Source organism: Bos grunniens, chromosome 9 (genome assembly GCF_055505025.1).
Source record: "Bos grunniens cultivar Pamir isolate PY7600 chromosome 9, Bosgru_T2T1.0, whole genome shotgun sequence".
Lineage (NCBI taxonomy): Eukaryota > Metazoa > Chordata > Mammalia > Artiodactyla > Bovidae > Bos > Bos grunniens.
The window spans coordinates 28,413,303-28,434,891 of record NC_141173.1 but is presented as its reverse complement, the minus strand read 5'-3'; the positions used below and the strand labels follow the sequence as shown (position 1 = coordinate 28,434,891).

The window sequence follows — 21,589 nt, the reverse complement described above, 5'->3', positions numbered from 1 at the left end:
TCTTTGCGACCCCATGGACCACAGACTGCCTGCAGCGTCTAAAGGAGAATTGTTTTGCCACATTTCCCACCCCCACAACCCTGACATGGGGCCGCAACATCAGAAATTGGCAAGGTGATGTGGCTGGGCAGAGTGAAGGGCTGGGTACAATTCTCCGGTGGCCCCTGGACTCCTGACTCATGTGGACAGTATTCAGAAATTCTGGATGGCCCCACAGAGGAATCCTGAGTCAGGCTGGCAGTGCTGGCTGGAGACATAAATTGATAATGTTGTGACGTCCAGAGACCTGGTTATTGGGCTGAACGATATTAAAACTAATAAGAATTTTACTATGATTTGAAGTAAGTGCTTCTGTGGTTTTTCCAAGAAGGCATTTGTGAAGACAGAAATCTTATGGGAAGGGGAGATCATCAGCCATACCCCTCCCCGCCAAGACCATTCTCAGAAGATATCAAAGAAACACCCGTATTTTCCACAAAATGCCTGGGCAAAGCCTATTGGAAGCATCTCAGAATCACTGTTTTCACTGCACATTACCAGGGTGGGCAAAGGAGGCAAAACAGATTTATGAGGAAGTCATAGTCCTAGACTCCAGCTCACAGCTAAAGAAGGTAAACCAGAAATGCCTGCTTCCTTCATCCACCTCCAGATTTAAGAAGACAACTAAATTCAGTATCCCGCCTTCTCCCTCAAAAAGGGAAAACAAACATTGGCTGTCCAGGTGGCTCAGTGGTAAAAACTCTGCCTGCTAATTCAGGAGACTCAGGAGACCCTGGTTTGATCCCTGTGTGGGAAGATTCCCTGGAGGAGGAAATGGCAACCCTTCCAGGGTTATTGCTGGGAAAATCCATGGACAGAAGAGGCTGATGGGTTACAGTTCATGGAGTTACAAAGAACTGGACATGACTGAAGTGACTGAGCACACATTTATAGTACTGAACATCTTAACTATAAAAAGACACGACTGTGTTTAGGGATTTATTTTTTTTCCCTTCAGAAGCTCAAAACATACCACCGTGTAAGGATTTTGAATTAATCCTATTGTTAGTAAGTACACTGTATTTCCTAACATTTCTCTTTGTTACTTTCTAATATTGTATTAAATTTGTATTTATTAGGGTTGTAGAAGTATAAACTGGGGAACGCATAGCACATAAAGAAATTGAACAGTAACTACATTATCAGGAAAGATACTTTCAAGCCATGCAATGAATCTTAATTGCATAGAAAAATATGTAGAGTACATATTACCATTGCCTCACCAAAAACTAATCATTTGTTTAGTATTACCCTATTTAATGGTTTAAATACTCTACTCCTCATCTCATAACTGTAGGAAATGAATCTCAGCTTTTAACTGGCTTTTGAGAATGTGAAGTCCTTTGAGTGGATGAAATATATTCTTCCCTTCTCCACGAAATTGAAACCCAAAGTCAAATGACCATGAATCAATTCTTATTCTAGTTAATTCAGAGCATCACTTTCTTTCATATTCAATCAACTGGTTTCTCTGAGATATTAGTATCAAGCTAACTGTTTTTACTGTGACAAAATAGCATTGATGTCTACATTTAAATTTTTACTTATTTCAATTTTCAGGAAATATTAAGTTCCCTTTAATTATAATTCAGTTTTTAAAACAGAGGTTTGAAAACTTGTCCCTTGCCTTTTTTGACATTCCTCCATTCATGAGGGTGGGCACCTAGATGTCCCATTCCTCTTTAAGTAGAGTGGACTTGGGACTTCCTTGGAACCAATAGACTGTGGTGGGAGTGGAGCTGGGGGACTTCTGAGGCAGGGTGATAAAAGCAAGTGCAGCTTCTGCCTCGTATGCTGGAAGCTTGTGCTTGGCGCCCTCGACGGCCATGTAAGAAGTGCCATGGCCACTCTGAGGCAGCCGTGCTTTGAGGAAGCCCAGCTACAAGAGAGGCCACATGTAGTGATCTCCACCTTCCAGGCCTTCAAGTCCTTCCAGCCCAGGTGCCAGTCTTGTGAGTGTGTGAGTCTTCAGGTGATCTCTGCCCCAACCACAGAGCTATCCCATCTTAAAAGTCTTTCCAGCTGAAGGCCCAGACAGTGGGGAGCTGAGACACTTTCCCCAGTGAACCCTCTCCAAATTCCTGACCTATAGAACCCTTGAGCATAATAAAATCACTGTTCAAAGCCATTATGTTCGGAGTAGATTGTTACACAAAAATAGCATCTAGAGCTCCTAGCTTATCCTCATACTTATTTCTCAATTCTTGATGTTGAGGGAAAAAATCAATACAACTTAGAGGAAAATAAAAAGATGACAATACAGATTTTCTTACCTCTGATAGATATTTTTCTCCTAAAGTTGCATGTCTTTCTATGAGATAATTAATAAAATAATAACTGAGTCTTTTTATAAAATAATTAGATTAATATGCCTTAAAATATCTCATAGTAAATATGATAAAATATTCAAGTTAATAATATTCAAGCTAATCTATGCAGTTTTTCTCCAGCAAACAGTTACCAAAATCTCAGCATATTTATGGTACTTTACTTGATCTTCTAAGTAAAATTCACATAAATCACCAATTAAAATAATTTAGAGAAATATAATTCAAATGGCATTTAACACAAAAACATGGCTGGTTACTCAAACACAGCTCTTCGTCCTTATCATGGCATAATCTGTCATCTTGGCTCATCAGCATCTCTGAAGGCCGGCATTTTGGTCACAGAGATAAATGGATTCTTATTGCTATGGCCTGTACTATAGAATCTGTCATTAGATAATATTATTAGAAATGGACCTGAACTTTCAAGAGGAATCATCACAGGAAAATGAGAGTCAATGTGATATATTTCTAGGCCACAGTTCATCTTAGCATATGTGCTAGGTATTTAATAAATAATCACAGCATAAAAGACATGCAAGTTAAAATGGAAGGTGAAAAAGTTTTTTTAAAAATGATAATGTCCAATACCGATAAAGGCAGAGGGGAACTGGCAAGTGCATTCCCTACAGGTGTAAATCTGTAGAAATCCTCTGAGGAAATTGGGATTTGTTTATCAAAAAGCATCATGATTTTGCTCATTCTTTGTCTCACTAGTTCACCTCTAGAAATATATAATAAGGGAATAATCAAAATGTAAGTGATGATATGCCTAAAAATTTAAATGTTATAAAATGTATAATATTGAAACACTGGAAGCAAATTGTATTGATTTTCTACTGCTGCTATGACAAATTAAGACAAATTTATTGGCTTAAAAATAGCACATTAATTATCTTACAGTTTTGTATTAGGTCAGAGATCTAACATGGGTCTCAGTTGGCTAAAATCCAGTTGTAGGCATGAATGTCTTCCTCCTGGAAGCCAAGAGATTCTGTTTCCTACCCTTTCTAGCTTCCAGAGGACACACCTACTTTCCTTGAATCATAAGCTACTTTCTCCATCTACACATCCAGGAATGGTGGGTGGAATGTTTTCCACCTTGCATCTCCCTGACCCCATTATCTTCTCTTTCTCCCCACCTCCCAGCTGTTCTCAGCTTTTAAGGGCTGACTGGTTACATTAAGCCTCAACAGTCCAGGCTGCTCTTCCCATCTCAAGATTCCTAATGTAATCACATATTCAAAAATCTCTTTTGCCACTTAAGGTAGCATATTCACAGGTTCTAGGGATTACTGTGTGGACTTATTTGAGGGTGCATTAGTCTGCTCGCCATAAAACTTGTAAGTCTAAGAAAAAGATAGGAATTAAATAATGGGGATATTTGCTTACATTGGGATGTTATGCAGCCATTAAAGCTATGTTGTATACAGAATAATGATAAATAACAATGGGAAAATATTAACTATGGGCCAGGCACTGTTTTAAAAACTTTACATACTGCTTTACTTACTACTCCCAACAACCTTATGATATATATGCATTATAACTCCCTGCCTCCTTTTACAAAGAAACTAAGATACAGAGAGTGAAGCAATTTGATGAAGGTTACACAGTTGATAAGTGGCAGAGCTTGGATTATACAGTCATACTGACTGCAGAGTCCATGAGTTTAATAGTTGATAATTTAGACATAGGTTCTTAATCTATTGTTAAGTGAAAAAAGTAGATTACATATATATTATGTATTATATAATCCCATTTTTGTAAAATGAAATGTGCAAAAATGACAAAAAGATTACCTCTGGATGGAAGGATTATGAGTGATTATTTTCTTTTTAAATTTATTTTGAAAATATTGTTTCCTAATAGCTGTTTATTTTCCAAATAAGAAAAAAAAATCTAAGTTTGTACAAATATACATTCAATTTAATTTGTTGGTTTTACGATTGTAAAATTTAATTGCTGCCTTTGTGTTTTCAAACCATAATGAATGGAGACCGAGTAAAACTCAGAGTGAAATTTCTCAGTGGTATTACTAAAGCCAGGCTTGAGCTTTTGCTCTTGTTGAAGTGACTGAGTGTTGAGCAGACGGCAACTCACTCCATGGCTATGTACCTAGTACATTCTATCAGGCAGATAAATGAGATAACAGGTGTGAAATAACCTTGAAAATGCTTTAGCCTGGGATACCAAGGTCAGTCTTGGAGATGTGGCTGACCTTGGCATCCTCCCCACAGAAATAATTAACAATAGTTGTATCAGCAGACTAGTCAACAAAAGCCCTGAGAACATTATAGAGCTGAATAGTATGTGACTTTATTTCTCAATGAAAGTGCAACCACCATTCCAGTTTGAGATGTTTCTCTCTCCTTCATGCACATCTGTGGGAGAGTAGGAATTACCTCTTTAGTCTTTTCCACCAAAGCTCCAGAGATAACAGGAAATGGAATAGGAAGGGCACGACCACCTTAAGAAATGAAACTGTCTCCCCCTCTACAGCATATTTTCATAAAGCAGGCATAGCCTATATGCTATCTAAAAAATGTGATGTGAATGAAGTTTAGAGATAATAAAGTATGATCTCAATAAAGCTAGGGAAAAAAGGAGAACAAAATATGTGTCATCATCCTTCTAAATATTTTAAGTCATCACTTCTGTGTGGAATACTAAAATATTGACAAGTACAGTAAAATACCAATATGAGAGAACAGAAAAGCAGATTTTGATGTTTCACAGACACACCTTCACCATACTCTTAATTCTGCCACAGAGAACACGTGCATCTGTGATCAAGAAATAGTAGTTCCTCTTTATCTGTGGGAGATGTGCCAAGACCCCCAGATGTCTGAAACCACTGATAATACAAAACTCTATACACAAGGGTGCCTTTAAAATGAGCATTGCACAACTCACCAGTTTCCTGTGAATAATGAACCAGATGATCAGGGGTAGCGCGTAGGGCAGTGGGTGCACACAGTAAGTGCAGCGGTGGGCGCAACACCGAACACGCCTCTGGTTCTCTTCTGAGAACACTGTGCCGATGACGCCAGATCAGGGATAAAAACCCTTAAAGTGCCTTCTGCTGGTCTTCTCCAGAAGCACCCTGACACAGGATTTGAGTGAAGTGGTTTATTTCTGGATGATCTCAGGAAGCACTGGTAGAGGAGCAGGGAGATGGGGCAGGGAAGGGAAAGAAGCTAATTCAGAGGGTGGATGAGTGGGTTACCAGCATGGGCAACTGTGGGCACCATGGGCTCCATGCTGGTGAGGAAATTAATAATGTAATCAAGAGCATGTCTCAGGGTTTCATATCTCTGGGCTGAGAAGGTTGGGAAATTTATCCCCTGACTCTCATCCATTACTGGGTGAGGGTTGCTCTTGAGGCTGTACCTTCACTCCCAGCCAAACACCTTCTGTGGGCAGAAAAAGCCTGCAGCAGTCCCAGGTGCTTACAGAAAGAAGATGGGCATGTTCTAAATGGCAAGGATACAAAGACTATGGGTGGGGTGCTGACACTCAGTTACAGACAGCATTATGCTATCTGCTTACCCGTGCAGCCTAAAGGCCACTTGGGCTGTGCCTGGTTGCAGGGAAACCATTGCAGGATTATAGATGACGCCACAGAAATACACTGTTGCAATTATAAATTTTAAAATGTAACATAATGCTTTTCATAGTATGGCAGCAGCTTCTTCAAGCATTCTTCAAGCATAAAAAAAGTTTATTTATAAGTAGGGTAATTAAAAGTAGGCATTCAGTTCAGTTCAGTTGCTCAGTTGTGTCTGACTCTCTGCGACCCCATGGACCCCAGCACGCCAGGCCTCCCTGTCCATCACCAACTCCCGGAGTTTACTCAAACTCATGTCCATTGAGTCGGTGATGCTATCCAGCCATCTCATCCTCTGTCCTCCCGTTCTCCTCCTGCCCCCAATTCCCAGCATCAGAGTTTTTTTCCAATGAGTCAACTCTTTGCATGAGGTGGCCAAAGTACTGGAGTTTCAGCTTTAGCATCAGTCTTCCCAATGAACATTCAGGACTGATCTCCTTTAGAATGGACTGGTTGGATCTCCTTGAAGTCCAAGGGATTCTCAAGAGTCTTCTCCAACACCACAGTTCAAAAGCATTAATTCTTCGGTGCTCAGCTTTCTTCACAGTCCAACTCTCACATCCATACATGACCACTGGAAAAAGCACAGCCTTGACTAGACAGACCTTTGTTGGCAAAGTAATGTCTCTGCTTTTCAAGCATTAGAGAGTATTAATTTACAGTTTTCTTTTTGCTTGGCAATACCTACCTACAAAATACCTACATTCCCAGCCTCTACTGGTCATCTAAACTGTGTATAAAGACAGAGAGTAACAGCTGAAAGAAACATTTTCCACCAAATACCTCTGGCTTCAGTTTCACCAAGTGTTGTGCTTGCTAGGCCCTTCCATGGGAAAGGGCACATATTGGGCTCTGATAATTTAATTAAACGTTGAAAGACACATTGCAGAGAAAAGTTTATTTATAAGTAGGGTAATTAAAAGTAGGCGTTTCAGTATAGTAACAAAATACTCATGCTCTATAAATATAAAAAATCAAATATCTTTTTGGCTGTCTCCAACTGACAATCAGTTCCAGGCTTCTGGGACTAGGGTCCCTATGCCCTATTCAATTTCTTTTTATTTCGTCATTCTGATATGTCATATTTCTTCAAAGGAAATAATCATTTGGGACCCGTATTTGTGGTTCCCAGCATAAAATTATCCTACACAATACTATTTTATCAGTAGGGCCAAATTTCATTTGCTAGGGAAAGCTCTTTGCTTTATATGCTTTCAACAGTCTTACTCTCAGGGGATGTGGGAAGACACGTGCTATTTAAATTTTTTAAACCATTCTCTTTCCTTCATCCCAACGACTCAGTACCTCAGCGGATCTCTACACCACACCTTCATTTCCTGGGAAAGGTAGGAATGCTTTAACAAGTATCTCAGGGCTATTAAAAAAAAACAAAACACAAAAAAACAAACTACCCTTGGATCCGGACACCCAAGCCCCTGGGGACGCCACCTGGACCAGCCAGCTTCGCTGTTCTTCAGCTCTCCACCCGCAGGTGGCAGCAGCGGGCTCCGAAGCGGGTCTCTCCGCAGGTTAAAGAAGCAGAGGCACAGCTTTGGGCCGGCGTTCCAGACCCGGGACTGGCGCATCCACCTCCGGGAATCCACATCCAGTCCGGACGGCCCCTGAGGCTAAAATACTTGAGTGCGGAAACTGTCTCAGATCCTCTCATTTCTCGAGTGAAAACAAACGTCTGAAGCAGCTACGGGAACTCACTGCGTCCCTAAGCGCCCCCCATCCCCAACCCACCCCAGTTCCCAGTTTTCCCACAACTCCAGAAGCAACCCGGTGCCTTTTCCGGCGCAGGGTCTGTTCCGTAACTCTCCACGCTCCGGCCCCTGCAGATCCTTGGGAGCCGGGAGCCGGGTGCCGGGCGCAGCTAGTAGCGCGTCGGCAACCGCGGCGTCCCTTCTCCTCCGAGCCTTCTGCCACGCGGGCTCTCCGGACGGCCGGGATGCCAGGGTGCACTATTTCATCACCCGTCCTCCGTCCCTAACCTTCCTCTTCGTCCCCTTTTCCCCAAACACAGACACACGCACACGAGCGGCTGACTCGCGCGCAGTGCTCCGGGCTCGGTTGCGGGAGCAGGACCGACACCAGCCCAGCAAGCTCCGGACAGGCCACTCGGACTCTCCGCCCCGCGGACCCCAGCGTCCCCATTGCCGCGGCCGCCAACAGTCCCCTCGGCGGTAGCCCCGGCCGGACTGCAAGAAGTCGACGTTCTGCGAGGGGGCGGCGGGGCGCAGGTTGAAGGATTTGTTGTAGGAGGATTAACACATCTGGGCGAAGGGAGGGGCAGCGCCGCTGCAGGACGCGGCGCGGACCCCGCATCACGGCGCGCTGCAGCCGCCGCCGCCCGGGACCGCGAAGCCCGGACGCCCCCGCCCGGCCCGCGCTCCGCCCCCCGCCCGCCGGGCCCCGCAGCGCGGGGCGCGGAGGAGCCGCGGGCGGCGCAGGGAGGCGGGCAGCGCCCCGCACGCGCTTCTGCCGCCCCCTGAGCCGGCGCGCGGAGAGCGCGGGGCGAGCGCGCGTCGGGCGGCGGCCGCGCTGGGGGGGGGGGGCGCGGGGCGAGCCGGCGCGGGGAGCGGCGGGGGCGAAACTTCGCGGCCAGATGCCCGAGGGCGCGGCGGCGCTGCGAGGCTGCCGCTGCTGCCCCTGCGGGCCCCGGGCGCGTCTCCGCGGGCGGCGCTGCCCGCGGCGCGGCGTGTGCAGCGAGCGAGTGAAGGTATGTGTGGCGGGCGCGGCTGGAGCTGCCGCCGCCACCGCCGCCGCCGCGCCAGCAGGTCCTAATGCCTGTCACTTCCCAGGACGCTGGCAGCAGCAGCCCGGAGCCCCCGAGCCCTCGGCAGGTTTGCCCGTCCTTCCCCGCGATCTGATTGGATAAAGTGGGGGCTCGACGGTGGCCGACGTGGGACAGTCTGGCTGTGGCAGGGGTCTCGGAAACCATGGGTTATTGCAGTGGCAGGTGCACGCTTATCTTTATCTGTGGCATGCAACTGGTAAGTGACACTTGGGTCCTCTTATTCTGTAACGTGCCATTGAGATAGTGGGCAGGGGAGTGCAGTAAAAGTCTGCCGTTGATTAGAATAGAAGAAAAAAGAAAAGGTGACAGATATATTGCCTATGTTTAAAATGCTTTCAGGGGAATGCGCTACGGGGTACGAGAGAGGTGAGGCTTTCCGCCCCCACCTATGTCTTTTCTTCTGAAGACAGTTTGGCAGGTTCGGGTTAAACTTGTCTTTAATTTCTTTAAGCAAAGCAAGAGGTAGCTCTTGTTCTTTTATGCTTTGCGTTCCTATTAATGTTAACAACATGATAGTCACATGTAATTTACTATACAGGTGTTAAAACAGAAATAGATTTTTTTTATTACTTTTCTTCTCTAATTTTTGCAGTATCTTTGTTTCTTCATCGACGTGTATTGTTTTTCAAGAAATATATTGTGTAAAAAGTATAAGGCTCTAACAAACCATTTTGTAGTGCAGATGGTATCCTTACAGCAGTCTGATCCACAGGACACACCGAGTTTTCAAAGTATGTAGATTGAAGAGAAATACTTAGATGAGCAACAGCATTGCTATAGACTGAACCAGTAGCCGTGAAATCACACTTATTATTGATACAAACAATTCTAAGAAAAAATGTTGTATCTTACATTATGTATGTAATTGCTTCTGAAATAGATAGCGTTGTCTGATCCAGTGGGATGGAGAATTATATATACTTCTTGAGGAATGTTGTACAGTTGCAAAGAGGCAAGGAGCCAATAAAGGAAAACGTCATGTCTCTGAATTTAAATTCCTTAAGGGCAATAGAAGGAGGAGTTGAGGATAGTTTAGAGGTGAAAAATAAACCACTTTTACCAGTTAATTTGAGGTAGGAGGTACTTGCTTACTCCTGTTACCAACAGCTTTCCTTGGAAAGTATAAGTTAATCTGAAATAGCCATTCACATTTCCAACAATTGTTTCATAAAGGCTAAAAGGACTACAAGACTGGAGATTTCTGAGAGCCCACTCAATAATCAAAAGAGTAAGGATTTGCTATTGAAACTGATGTGTTCTTCATTGTTTATCAGTTGTCATGAAGCTCATGAGTGGTGGTGGTTGTTTTCTTTAATATTAGCTGAAGAAGTGTTTGTATATTATCTCAAGGATGTTTTTATTCCCCAGGAAAGTTATCTTGATGATGTATATTTTGCTCTGTGAATTACTTATGCACTGGGTTGTAAGAAGAAGAAGATGGAACTATAATTTTAAGAATGTTACATTTTCTTAGTTACTTGTAAAACAGTTTATTTTTCTGTACCACATGTTCAATTAAGTTATGCATTAAAGGTTTTACTGTTAATGATAAAGCTGATCAGAACAACTAGAGAGCTTACTTTGGTAAACTACCAGTAAGGCCAAGTATGCCAAACTGTATAAACATTTTCAAAACATTCTTAAGTTCATATATGATTCAGAAAAGAATACATTTGCTGATTCACTGTGTAAAAGCATATGAAGCTGTGAGAATGAGTGGGTGGGTAAGAGCGTTTTTATGCTCTTTTCAATTTTGAATTCTAAAAATGTGGTTTAGCAACATTTAGGCTTTATTATGGTAAATGTAGGCATTCGATCTATATGGCACTTTGTGTGATGAATACAAACTCTTCCAGAACTTAAACAGTTTCAGAAAAACACAAATATACAAATGGGAAGCTAAATATACAAAGTAGCATAATATGGCTAAAGGGGTGTGTGTGTGTGTGTGTGTGTGTGTGTGTGTGCGCGCCTGCGATTATTTATGTGCGTGTGTATATGCAGTGGTGTATTGGAAAGTGCTACATCCCTTATGAAACAGAAATTCGGAATCAAAGCTAAGTTTTCTAACAATATAGAAGTAGCTGCGATATAAAAGTGTTTAAGCAGGTATACGTTTGAATCCTAAGAGGTATTTAAGCTCTATAAGAATCTTGTGATTTTTTTCCCATCCAGACTTTATGTGCCACCAGACTAATATAATTAGCAGCCATGTTAATGCAAATACAGAAGAAAAAAACAAAGGACGAAGAACATCCGGTTGGTTTGATAGGGTGAAATGATCACTCTTAAAGGACTCCAGAGATTCCTGTTAATTGTTGCCTCTTAGAAATATAGTATTTAATTTTAAATAAAATAATTCTTTTGCAAATAGTTGCAAAATACTGGGAGAACATGCACCTGGGGGCCAGCAGCATGTGCACACACACAGTAGGTGGGTGCTTATGTTTCCTTTGTTCTTGATAGATTTTTGAAAACTTTATGTATCTATGAGCTATTATGAGTAAAGTTTGTTTTATATATAGCCAGATTTCCAGAATGTAACATTGTTTGATGCAACAGTTCACCAAGTTTTGTTTACACCTGAAGTGTTTAGTGTCTGTTGTAGTAACATTTGGGCTTTTTTGTAGCTCTGCAGAAAATTTTAGACTTATTAAAATTAATTGAAGCCCAAAATTGTTTCAGATAGAAACTTGATTAAGTTTCTTAGTTAAGTAACTATTAACTTTCTAGAAACATTTGACTCCCATTCTGTAAGTAGAGTGTATTTTAACTAGACTTTAAGGAATATGTATGTCTACATAAACTTGCAACTCAACTTAGTGGGAGATGAGAACCTCATTTATCAGTATGTTATCAGAGTGTATACACAGTGTTCTGATCCTTTAACAAGTGAAGGACAGAGACAAAGGGTGCAGAGAAATTTACCTGTCAGGATTCAGTATCTTTGTTTCTAATTATGCTAAATGTGCATTTAATTTTATATTTGGCAGACAAGTTTGGATAAACATATCTTCTTTGAAAAATCAGGAAATCAGTTCATAAGACAAGAAATTAGAATCTCACGCTATAGAAATTTAGTACAAAACTTCCATTTTACGAAAAACGTATCTGTATATACCATTCATTAAAATCTTTGAGCTGTATGATTACTCCAGCTTCAGATTTTAGGGTGATTCTTATGAAAAGGGGGGTGTGAATGCTGGAAACAGATTTGCTGCATTTGCAGAATCCAGAGTCTAAGCTCATAATCTGAAGAAGGTAATTTTCTTTTTATCATTTCTGGCCTTAATGCTCAGAAACTGAAGATGTTAGATAGTTACAAAAAGCATCAGTGCTTTTGCAGGATGGTTATGGTTGTACAGGACAAGAACAATCTAACTTCTTCTTTACAGCTTTCAGCAGTTTGTGAAAGAGTTTCTGCTGTTTTTCTTCAGTGTTTGGTTGAATCAAAAAGTACTTTATGCAAATGTTGAAAAAACACTCAGATATCTCAGATATTTCTCAGTGAAAAATCAGCTCTAATCTGGAGGAGCATAGTTTATTTTAGTTTGAAAAGACAGCTTTGCTTTCAAGTAAGGAAATTCTAGACCGCCCACATTTTTGTACCTCAGACTCCTATATGATGCAAAGTCTATGTGTCATAAACTTCTGAAAGAAAGTACAAATTTACACTGAACAGATTAACACTTGAAAATGCCATTCTTGCCATTTGCTCTATGAAGTACTGCTAACTTGGAGCAGGTGCAACTAACAATTAGATTAGTACACGTGTGTGTAGCTGCGTGGAGAAGCAGGTTTGAAACAATTAAGAATGATCAGTTGCTTTCTACTGCATAGTTGCTAAGCTTTTCGGAGTTACACATTTATGGAGAAGGCCTTGAGTGCTTAGATGGACTAAATATAAACAATTTTATCATAATTATGGAGTACTTCAGTGGCGTCAATCGTGATTTTATGCAGTGTTTATAGTTACAAGTTCTTTAGTTACTTAAAACAAAATAAAGCATTGACATGAATTGACTTGAAAAGTGCAGGTAGAATCTTCTGATTTTCCTAGGTACATATGATAAATTTGAAAGTTCTCTGAAAGTGTAGAATGTTATCTGTCACAACTTCCTCTCTCTCCGGGAATTTAAAATTTTAGAGTTAAATGCCATTGGTAATAAAATCTTGAGGTCATTAACTGATCTGATTCATGGAGAAGACTAACAATTTCCACGTAACATTTCAGAAACTTATGATGGAAGAATACGTTGAGAGTTTGCTAGGTTGTAAAATAACAATAAATTTCTTCTTTTAAATGTGTTCTGTGTTTACCCGCTGACATCACCATGTGTGTCTCTCTCTTTAATTCACTCTTCCGTTGTTATTGAGCATCACTCTGCTCTAACATTGACCAGGAAAAAAAAAAGAGATGTAGAAACTTCTCCCAGCGCCCAGCTCTGTTTCTTGGTTCACAGACCAAGGGCAGCTTCTTTTCTCATACACCCGAAGTTGCATAGAACCGATCTCTGCAGAGCTGTTTTGCCTTCTTTCTCAAATAAAGGCTTGCATGGGAAGCATCCCGTGCACAGGATGCCAGAGTCATCTGGCTGGGGGCCCATATGTGGGCAATGGCCCAGATATGCAGATGGGCATTCCACCAGCTTTTTCCTCTGATGCTGCTTTGGTTTGGGGTCAGATCCTCTACTTGCCCAGTCAAGAATTTCAGAGTGGCAGCCAGGGGCTTCTTAAAACAGGAGGTCTGTATTTCTTGGTCTGTTTCTTTTCTGTGCATATGTGTACTTGACAGAAATAAAATCTGAGACATAAACACGTTTTAACACTTCTGTGTTTATACTAAAAATAGCAAATATTAAAATTGTGGTATCATTAAGTACTTTTCTGTAAGTTGAACCTTGGTATTTGCAGGAAATTGGTCCCAGGACCCCGCCCCTCCATGGATCTTGCCTCTGACCCTCCAGTGCCTTGTGTGAAATGAGAGCCAGCTGTCCATTACCTGTGGGTTTCACTAAAATTTCAAGGATTTATGTCAGTTATTTAGTAGAATTTCAAGTAACTCAGTGTAATTTTTCCAAAAATAGATTTGGAATTACTGTTGCTAATAATTGCTTCCCTATTTCTGTGCCTTGTAACACACAAATATCAGAACCCAAACACACACAGAAGAATGACTTCAGTTCTGTTATTTCACCTATATAGTAAGCTCTTTCAATTTTGGTTCCCTTTTTCCCCTTAGAACTTAATTATTGTTTATTTTAAATATACTAAAATAGATAGACCATCAAGATATGATGCATCTATGTTTTTTTCCACATAACAATTCTAGAAGCTCTGTATTTATGCCTACATCATTTCTATGGGGTAGAAATAGAAGTGTATGAAAACATTTGCTTGTACCAACTCTAGGAAATTGAAAGACATTTAAAAATGATGAAAGCATAAGATAAAAGTATATCCTTATATTTCTCCAGATTAGTGTGGGAAGTAAAATTTATAAACTTGTTTTCTCTTATTTTAATATCTCAGGTGTGTTTAGATTTGAAAGTCTTTACAATTTAAATGGCATATTTTCTTCATCTTCCTGAAATCAGTGTTTTCCTTTTTTTTTTTTTTGGTTAGTTTAAAATGGGTACTTTTGTCTGATAGAACTGGTTATAACATTTGATCTAACACAAGCTATAGACTTTTTTTCCAACCTGGAATAGGAATGGAGTGACATCTAATGCTGCTGCTGCTGCTGCTGCTAAGTCGCTTCAGTCGTGTCTGGCTCTGTGCAACCCCATAGACAGCAGCCCACCAGGCTCCCCCGTCCCTGGGATTCTCCAGGCAAGAACACTGGAGTGGGTTGCCATTTCCTTCTCCAGTGCATGAAAGTGAAAAGTGAAATGGAAGTCACTCAGTCATGTCCAACTCTTCACGACCCCATGGACTGTAGCCCACCAGGCTCCTCAGTCCATGGGATTCTCCAGACAAGAATACTGGAGTGGGGTGCCATTGCCTTCATATCTAATGCATATATATATACATGCCACACCGGGAAGCATTTGGGATCTTAGTTCCCCAATCAGGGTTTGAACCTATGCCCCCCTGCAGTGGAAGCACAGAGTCTTAACCACTGGACCACCAGGGAAGTCCCAAATGCTAATAGTTTTTGCCTTTTAAATGCCTTTGGATCCTACATGCAAACTTTGAACCCCATAAAAACTCTTTTTTGAACAGTTTACAAGTAAACTAACTGTTATGTGCACTTTGAAAAAAACATTCTTTTTTATAATTTGTTATGCTTTCAAATTCCAGCTTTGTAAAACACTATAAAAAATAATAAAAATGGTTACTATTTATTGGAAGCTCTTTCTGGCTAAATGCTAAACTTCTGAACTTCTAATGCTAAAAAAAAAAGTGTGCTTTTTTTCATTGATTCCTTTCCATTAATTCTGTGTGGTAGGTAATAGATATTAATATCCCCTCTGTAAAGAAAAGCAAACAGGTTCTGAAAGTTCAGGCAACTTAAGTCACCCCCTTAGTAAGTGGTAGAGCTTGGATTCAAAGTCAAGTCTAACATGACTTTAAGCCTGATGAAGGTTGTGCCGCTGTATACATTACACATACGCATCTATGTACACCAGGGTGCATGAAACCGTATCAGTAGCTTACATTTGTTTTACTAACAAAGGCCATATTATCCACCTACTGATTTCCTGTCAACACTGTAATCAATGTGAGACTCAGCAGGCTGGGAGAAGAGGCTTGAGGCCAGGTCCTTGTCCACACCTGGCTGGACCAGGTGGACTTGGGGTTTCACAACTTGCAACTGCCAATGTGTGGACTAGAGAACCGGAGAGGGTGTCCCTGCAGAGTCAGTATACCGGATCGTCCCTCCGAGATTTTGAATGTGTCCTAACACTGCAAAACACACTTGTAGTTCTACCCTAGAGAAATAACTTCTCATAGTAAGGCTGTATTTCTGTCGTTGTTCAAAAGTAGATTAAAAAGTGTTATAGCTGCTCTGCATTTCTGGCCACTGTGGATGTGGACACTTTGATAGGTATGTTTAAAAACAGTTCCATGGGGGACTACTTCCCTGGCGGTCCAGTGGCTAAGACTCCGAGCTCCCTATGCAGGGGGTCCAGGTTCAATCCCTGGTCAGGGAGCTAGACCTACATGCCACCACTAAGACCCAGTGTGGCCAAATAAATACGTCTAAAACAATTCCATGGGAAGAAGAAATGTATTCATTTTTCTCAAATTCCTGTTCTTTTTGAAACCAGTGCCAGATGAATGGTTAATGCAAGGTAATATTATTTGCCTGTTGTTTATATATATTTTAATGTGTCTCAAATCCTAAGTCCTTCTAGACCATTATTGGTGGGGCTATTCATTAAAATTATTTTTATTGGAAATAATAACTCCAAGTAATAGGTTATTTAAAATATGTACTGCATTGAATATCATAGAAAATTCTAGGACTTGAGTGTACCTCAAATTCACCTTCAGGGCTTTTCCCACACGTCAGTAGGCCCACCCCAGTGTTTCTGATTCTTAAATTTGCTTTTCTGAAGACTCCAAGGTGACACTACAGGTCAGACTTTGAGAATTACTGGCCTAGAACTTAGGTCTTTACTTAATGGTGTTGCAGGAGTGCCTGAACCTGTTTTGAAAATTCTTCAACCCAACTAGATAATTAACTCATTTCTTCCTTTTTCCTGTTACAGACAGGAAAGAAAACTTTTCTTCAGGATCAAGTGTGATTGTTTCTGACTTCTAGCTTAGTCCTTTTCAGAAATTTAAATAAGGGGAAAGGAGGTTCTTTTCACAGCATTTGTGTCTTTGCAATGAAGAGAGGAAAGATCTGAAAGACACTTAGTGCCTCTGGTCTGTACCCTCTATGCTTAGTAATGCTGGAGCGGAATTGGTCCATTCAACTGCTTCTCTTTGCCAATCTCGCCCCACGGTCTGAATTTCTGGAATAGCTTCTCACTGTGCTAAGCACAGGCCTGGGAGAGAGAGGACGGAATATGCTGGGAAAGCACTGGACTTAGTGAGAAGGCACGTGTTTCCTATACCCTGTCTCGGGCGTCTGTACAGGACAAGTAAATAAGTGTGACTTTGCTCAAGCCATTTATATTCCTGGTGCTGTTTCCTCCTTTGAAAAGTGGGGCAAATAATTCCTGACCCATTTACCCTACAGAATGCTTAGGAGCATCTGAGAAAATGTGCTGAAAGTTTGCATGAAAGAGCTTCACACATGTGAGGCTTCATTGCTGTGTTACGTCTGATGCCTAGAAAATCTTTGTCGTTCTTCCTAGTTTAAACTTTAAGAGCTGTTCATCCAGTGAGACTGGGAATAGTTGTAGAGGTGCCTATGCATCATTTGACCAGTGGCCCTAGTTGCAAAAATTAGTTGTTGTTTTTTTTTTTTTCTTTTGTAGAAACTTTTTTTTTTTTTAACATCTCATCATTTTTAGGAGGGAGTATATGGATAAGGATTACAATCGTAGAGGCAAATGACTTGAAATAGATAAACAATATACTTGTGTGTGTGATATACCTACTCTAAGTGTTCATTAAGAATTAAACCTAGATTTCAGAAGCCAGTCTGCATTCTGCTTGGTCAGGCAGCATTTTGAAAACTGCATTCTGTGGGTGCTAATCCTGCAAAATCAAATACTCCCTGAACATGAGCTGTGAGATTAAATACATCATGGGGCTCTAGAGTCATCATCCTCTCTCCTACATCCTAAGGCTCGTGATTCGTGCTAGTGTTTCTGCAGCTTCTAGAAGTCCAGGACTAAAGAAACCTGAGCTTAATTCCCGTCAAGTCTTTGAACACAAAGTGTTTGCAACAAACCAAGGAACCCTTTTTCTCATATCCTCTATTAATCTTGCATGGAACTAGTCTTCTCAGGAACATGTATCAGTGAATATTGCTCTAGGCTCATGATGCAATCTAAAAGTTAATAATATTAAAGTATTATCTAAACAATCCTTGATGGCTAAAAATTTGGTATGGAAACTCTTAACTTTGGAAGAAGGTATCTCCCAAAGAATAATACATAAAGATATTTAAGAGTAGCAAGTATTATTATTCCATAGTTAAAGTATGAATAAATGGAAGGGACCTTTGCTTTCAGCTGCTTGCCTTTTTTTTTTTTTAATATGTTTTATTTGTTCTGCTTGAAGTTATATTTTGGTAACTAAAATCACAGCCCTTAACTTTGAAATTCAGTCAAATCCACCTGGTGTTGCTGCCAGGAGGATGCCAGGTGGGCAGTTTCAAGGATGTCTGGAGCTTGAGAATGCCTGGGAGAGCACCTCTGCAGAAGCACTTTCTTTTAGAAGCCATGGCTGAGGAGGAGTATCCTACAGCTAAAACCATATCCTACAGCTAAAACCACACTCCCTCTTCCAGCATCATGCCCTAAATGTTTGCAGGGCGGGTGGTGAAGAGTCCTCATACTGACTTTTGTTTTCTGATCAGTGCATACACTCGAAAACAGTCATGCATTTAAAATCCCCCAACAATGCTGTATTCTTTGAAAACAAATGGGTCTTGGTTTGGAATGGAGGAATCAAATCTCTCCTGCTAACAGAAGTCTTTGTGTACCTCTGTAAAGTGCTAATTGGACAACAGAACAAGGAGGCATTTCAAATCCTTTAACTGACAGCTATGTGTCAAATGATGGCCGGTCAGGGTTGTATCTGCCATGTTCCATGGTAGGGAATTCATATGACCCTCTTCTAGCCGTAGGAGATATACAAAACTGGTCTTCAGAGTATTTTTTTTTAAAGGACAATCTCTGATGCTACTGAGAAACAAAAGTGGGGAGGAGTTCTACAGGCCCCAGGGACAGAGAACATTCAAGCCTGATGGTGGGCTGCCTTCTCTGGTCCCAGCCTCTAGTCAAGGAATCTTCCTTCTGCCTTGGTTTAGTACCTCCTTTGTCACAGAGCTTGCAGTGGTGGGAGACAGCTTGCTCCTGGAAGTTATAACTCATCCCCAGGGACACGGTGATTCAGACCTAATTCTCTTAATCTGTAAAATGGGGATCAGAGATGGTGTATCCTTCAGCTACGTATTTGCTCCACTTGATTAGTCTGAGGTACAGAGAGGACATTAGGGTCTATACATGTGTTTAACTCTGGTTTCTGGGAGCCGTGAGGGAGCTGCATATTTGAAGGATTTAGAAGCTATTGTAGATTTGTTAATACACAGTTGGTATATAAAGAACTCTAACTTTTGGGTATTTTTAAAAAAATTATTTTTAGGGGGAGGAAAATTGCTTTATAATGCTGTGTTGCTTTCTGCCCTACAACAGTGTGAATCAGCCATAGATATATTATGTCCCTCCCTCTTGAACCTTGCTGCCACCTTGCACCCCTCTAGGTTGTCACAGAGCCCCAGTTTGAGCTCCCTGTCTCATACAGCAAATTTCTGCTGGCTCCCTGTTTTATGTATGGTGATGTATATGTTTCAGTGCTACTCTCTCAATTCATCCCACCTTCTCCTTCACTCTCTGTGTCCTTGAGTTCTTTACGTCTCTGTCGCTACTCCTGCCCTACAAATAGGTTCGTCAGTACCGTTTTTCTAGATTCCATATATATGCATTAACGTATGATATTTGTTTTTCTCTTTGTGATTTACTTCTGTCTGTAAACAGGCTCTAGGTTCATCTTCCTCACTAGAACTGGCTCAAATTTGTTCCTTTTTATGGCCAAGTAATAGTCCATTGTATTTATATACACAACTTCTTTATCCATTCATCTGTCGATGGACTTATTGGTAGTTTCCGTGTCCTGGCTATTGTGAATAGCGCTGCAATGAACATTGGGGTACATATATCTTTTTGAATTATGGTTTTCTCAGAGTATATGCCTGGGTCTTTTTTTTCCCTTCTTTCTTTTTTTGATAAAGCTTGCTCACAAATTTGATGATACTACCTTTATAACTTGTGATATTCTAAAATATAGGAGCTGTATATAGTATTATAGTATTATGTATTCTTTACCCTTACCAACAGCAAGTAATTATGTTTCATTTTGTCCATCTTTCACAAAGTGTTGGTTCAGTTCAGTCATTTACTCATGTCCGACTCTTTGTGACCTCATGGACTGCAGCACACCAGACCTCCCTGTCCATCACCAATTCCTGGAGTTTACTCAGACTCATGTCCATTGAGTCGGTGATGCCATCCAACCATCTCATCCTCTGTCGTCCCCTTCTCCTCCTGCCTTCAATCTTTCCCAGCAACAGGGTCTTTTCAAATGAGTCAGTTCTTCGCATCGAGTGGTCAAAGTATTGGAGTTTCAGCTTCAGCATCAGTCCTTCCAATGAACATTCAGGACTGATTTCCTTTAGAATGGACTGGTTGGATCTCCTTGCAGTCCAAGGGATTCTCAAGAGTCTTCTCCAACACCACAGTTCAAAAGCATCAATTTTTTGGTGCTCAGCTTTCTTTATAGTCCAACTCTCACATCCATACGTGACTACTGGAAAAACCATAGCTTTGACTAGACCTTTTTTGGCAAAGTAATGTCTCTGCTTTTTAATATGTTGTCTGAGTTGATCATAACTTTTCTTCCAATGAGCAAGCGTCTTTCAATTTCATGGCTACAGTCCCCATATGCAGTGATTTTGGAGCCCCCCAAAATAAAGTCTGTCACTGTCCTCACTGTTTCCCCATCTATTTGCCACAAAGTGACGGCACCAGATGCCATGATCTTAGTGTGATCATGATCACAAAATGTGGTTCCATTTTATTGAATCAAAAGGTGACAATTAAAATATGGTTGTTTAATAGCATTTTTGAACCTAAGTTTTGCTTCTCTTTTGGCCTGGTCTTGAAGGTTTTCCACTTTCTTCCATGGGGTGCGGAGGAGCTGGGGGCAGGGGAAGGGGAGAGTGTCTGGCTCTTGAAAGTCTCAGAGTTCAGAAGCATGCGATACTACTTATGATGATATATATTTTAAAGGACAGTCTGATAAAGTCTGTAAAGTTGACTGTGAATTCATTAATTAATTTTCTCCAGACCATATTTCTGTTTTTTTCTCTTCCTGGGAAGTTCCATAGGCTCTTAAGATCTATGGGACAGTGTTTTCCCAGATTACCGTTTTATGGGCTGTCTCAGAATAAGTTTGCTTTTGTTCAAAAAAGCTGCCTTTAAAATCAGGGAAGTGGCATAAGTTCAGTTTATGTTTAGTAAATGTTGATCTTGTTAACAGCAGTGTTTGGTGACCTTTAATTATGTGCCTCTTTTATTTTAATCCTTAGGGGAAACCTGTTGGTTTTCACTTTGTCTTCTTGAGAATGAGATAATGATGTCTCTGTTACTGCACCTACTTTGACTCTACGGTTTTCTTAAGAATCACTGTGACCTAAAATCTTAACTTTTCTCATAAATTGAGAGAAATAAATCCTAATGAACTTTTTTGGAGATTTGTATGGCAGTTTGATGCAGAGTTTACATACAAAATAGTTTTGTTGTTGTTTGTTGCTGTTAGGCCCATTTTTAATTTAATCTTTTTTTATGTGAATAAAAATGTTACATATTGAACTTTAAGGGCAATAGATGGATGAGAAATGTTAGCAAAGTCATAAACACAGTAATCTTTACCTAGATGGAATGTGAACTTTGGGGGTTGAAAAATAATTTGGCAACACTAAATACCTCCTTTTACAAAATATGTCTCTCTGAAAGTCTTTCTGATGTGTTTGAATGCAGCCCTTAGATGGACCATTACCAGTCATGTGCAGAGAGCCAAATGAGCTCAGAGCCCTGCCCTGGGTTGTTGCATGATGGAGAAGACCAA

At 40.9% G+C, this 21,589-nt stretch overlaps 1 protein-coding gene across 2 annotated transcripts in view; it reads left to right on the top strand.

The window, feature by feature from the left end:
- Positions 1–8,540: 8,540 nt before the first annotated feature.
- The window catches only part of NKAIN2 (sodium/potassium transporting ATPase interacting 2), a 1,179,899-nt gene continuing 1,166,850 nt past the window's right edge, over positions 8,541–21,589 (top strand). The window contains exon 1 of one of the 2 annotated variants that reach the window (XM_086317023.1): positions 8,541–8,972. In XM_086317023.1, coding sequence (XP_086173149.1) covers positions 8,919–8,972 — 54 coding nt within the window. In that variant the 5' untranslated portion in view covers positions 8,541–8,918. The remainder of the gene's footprint in view (positions 8,973–21,589) is intronic. The other variant, XM_086317022.1, reaches the window with a different exon arrangement.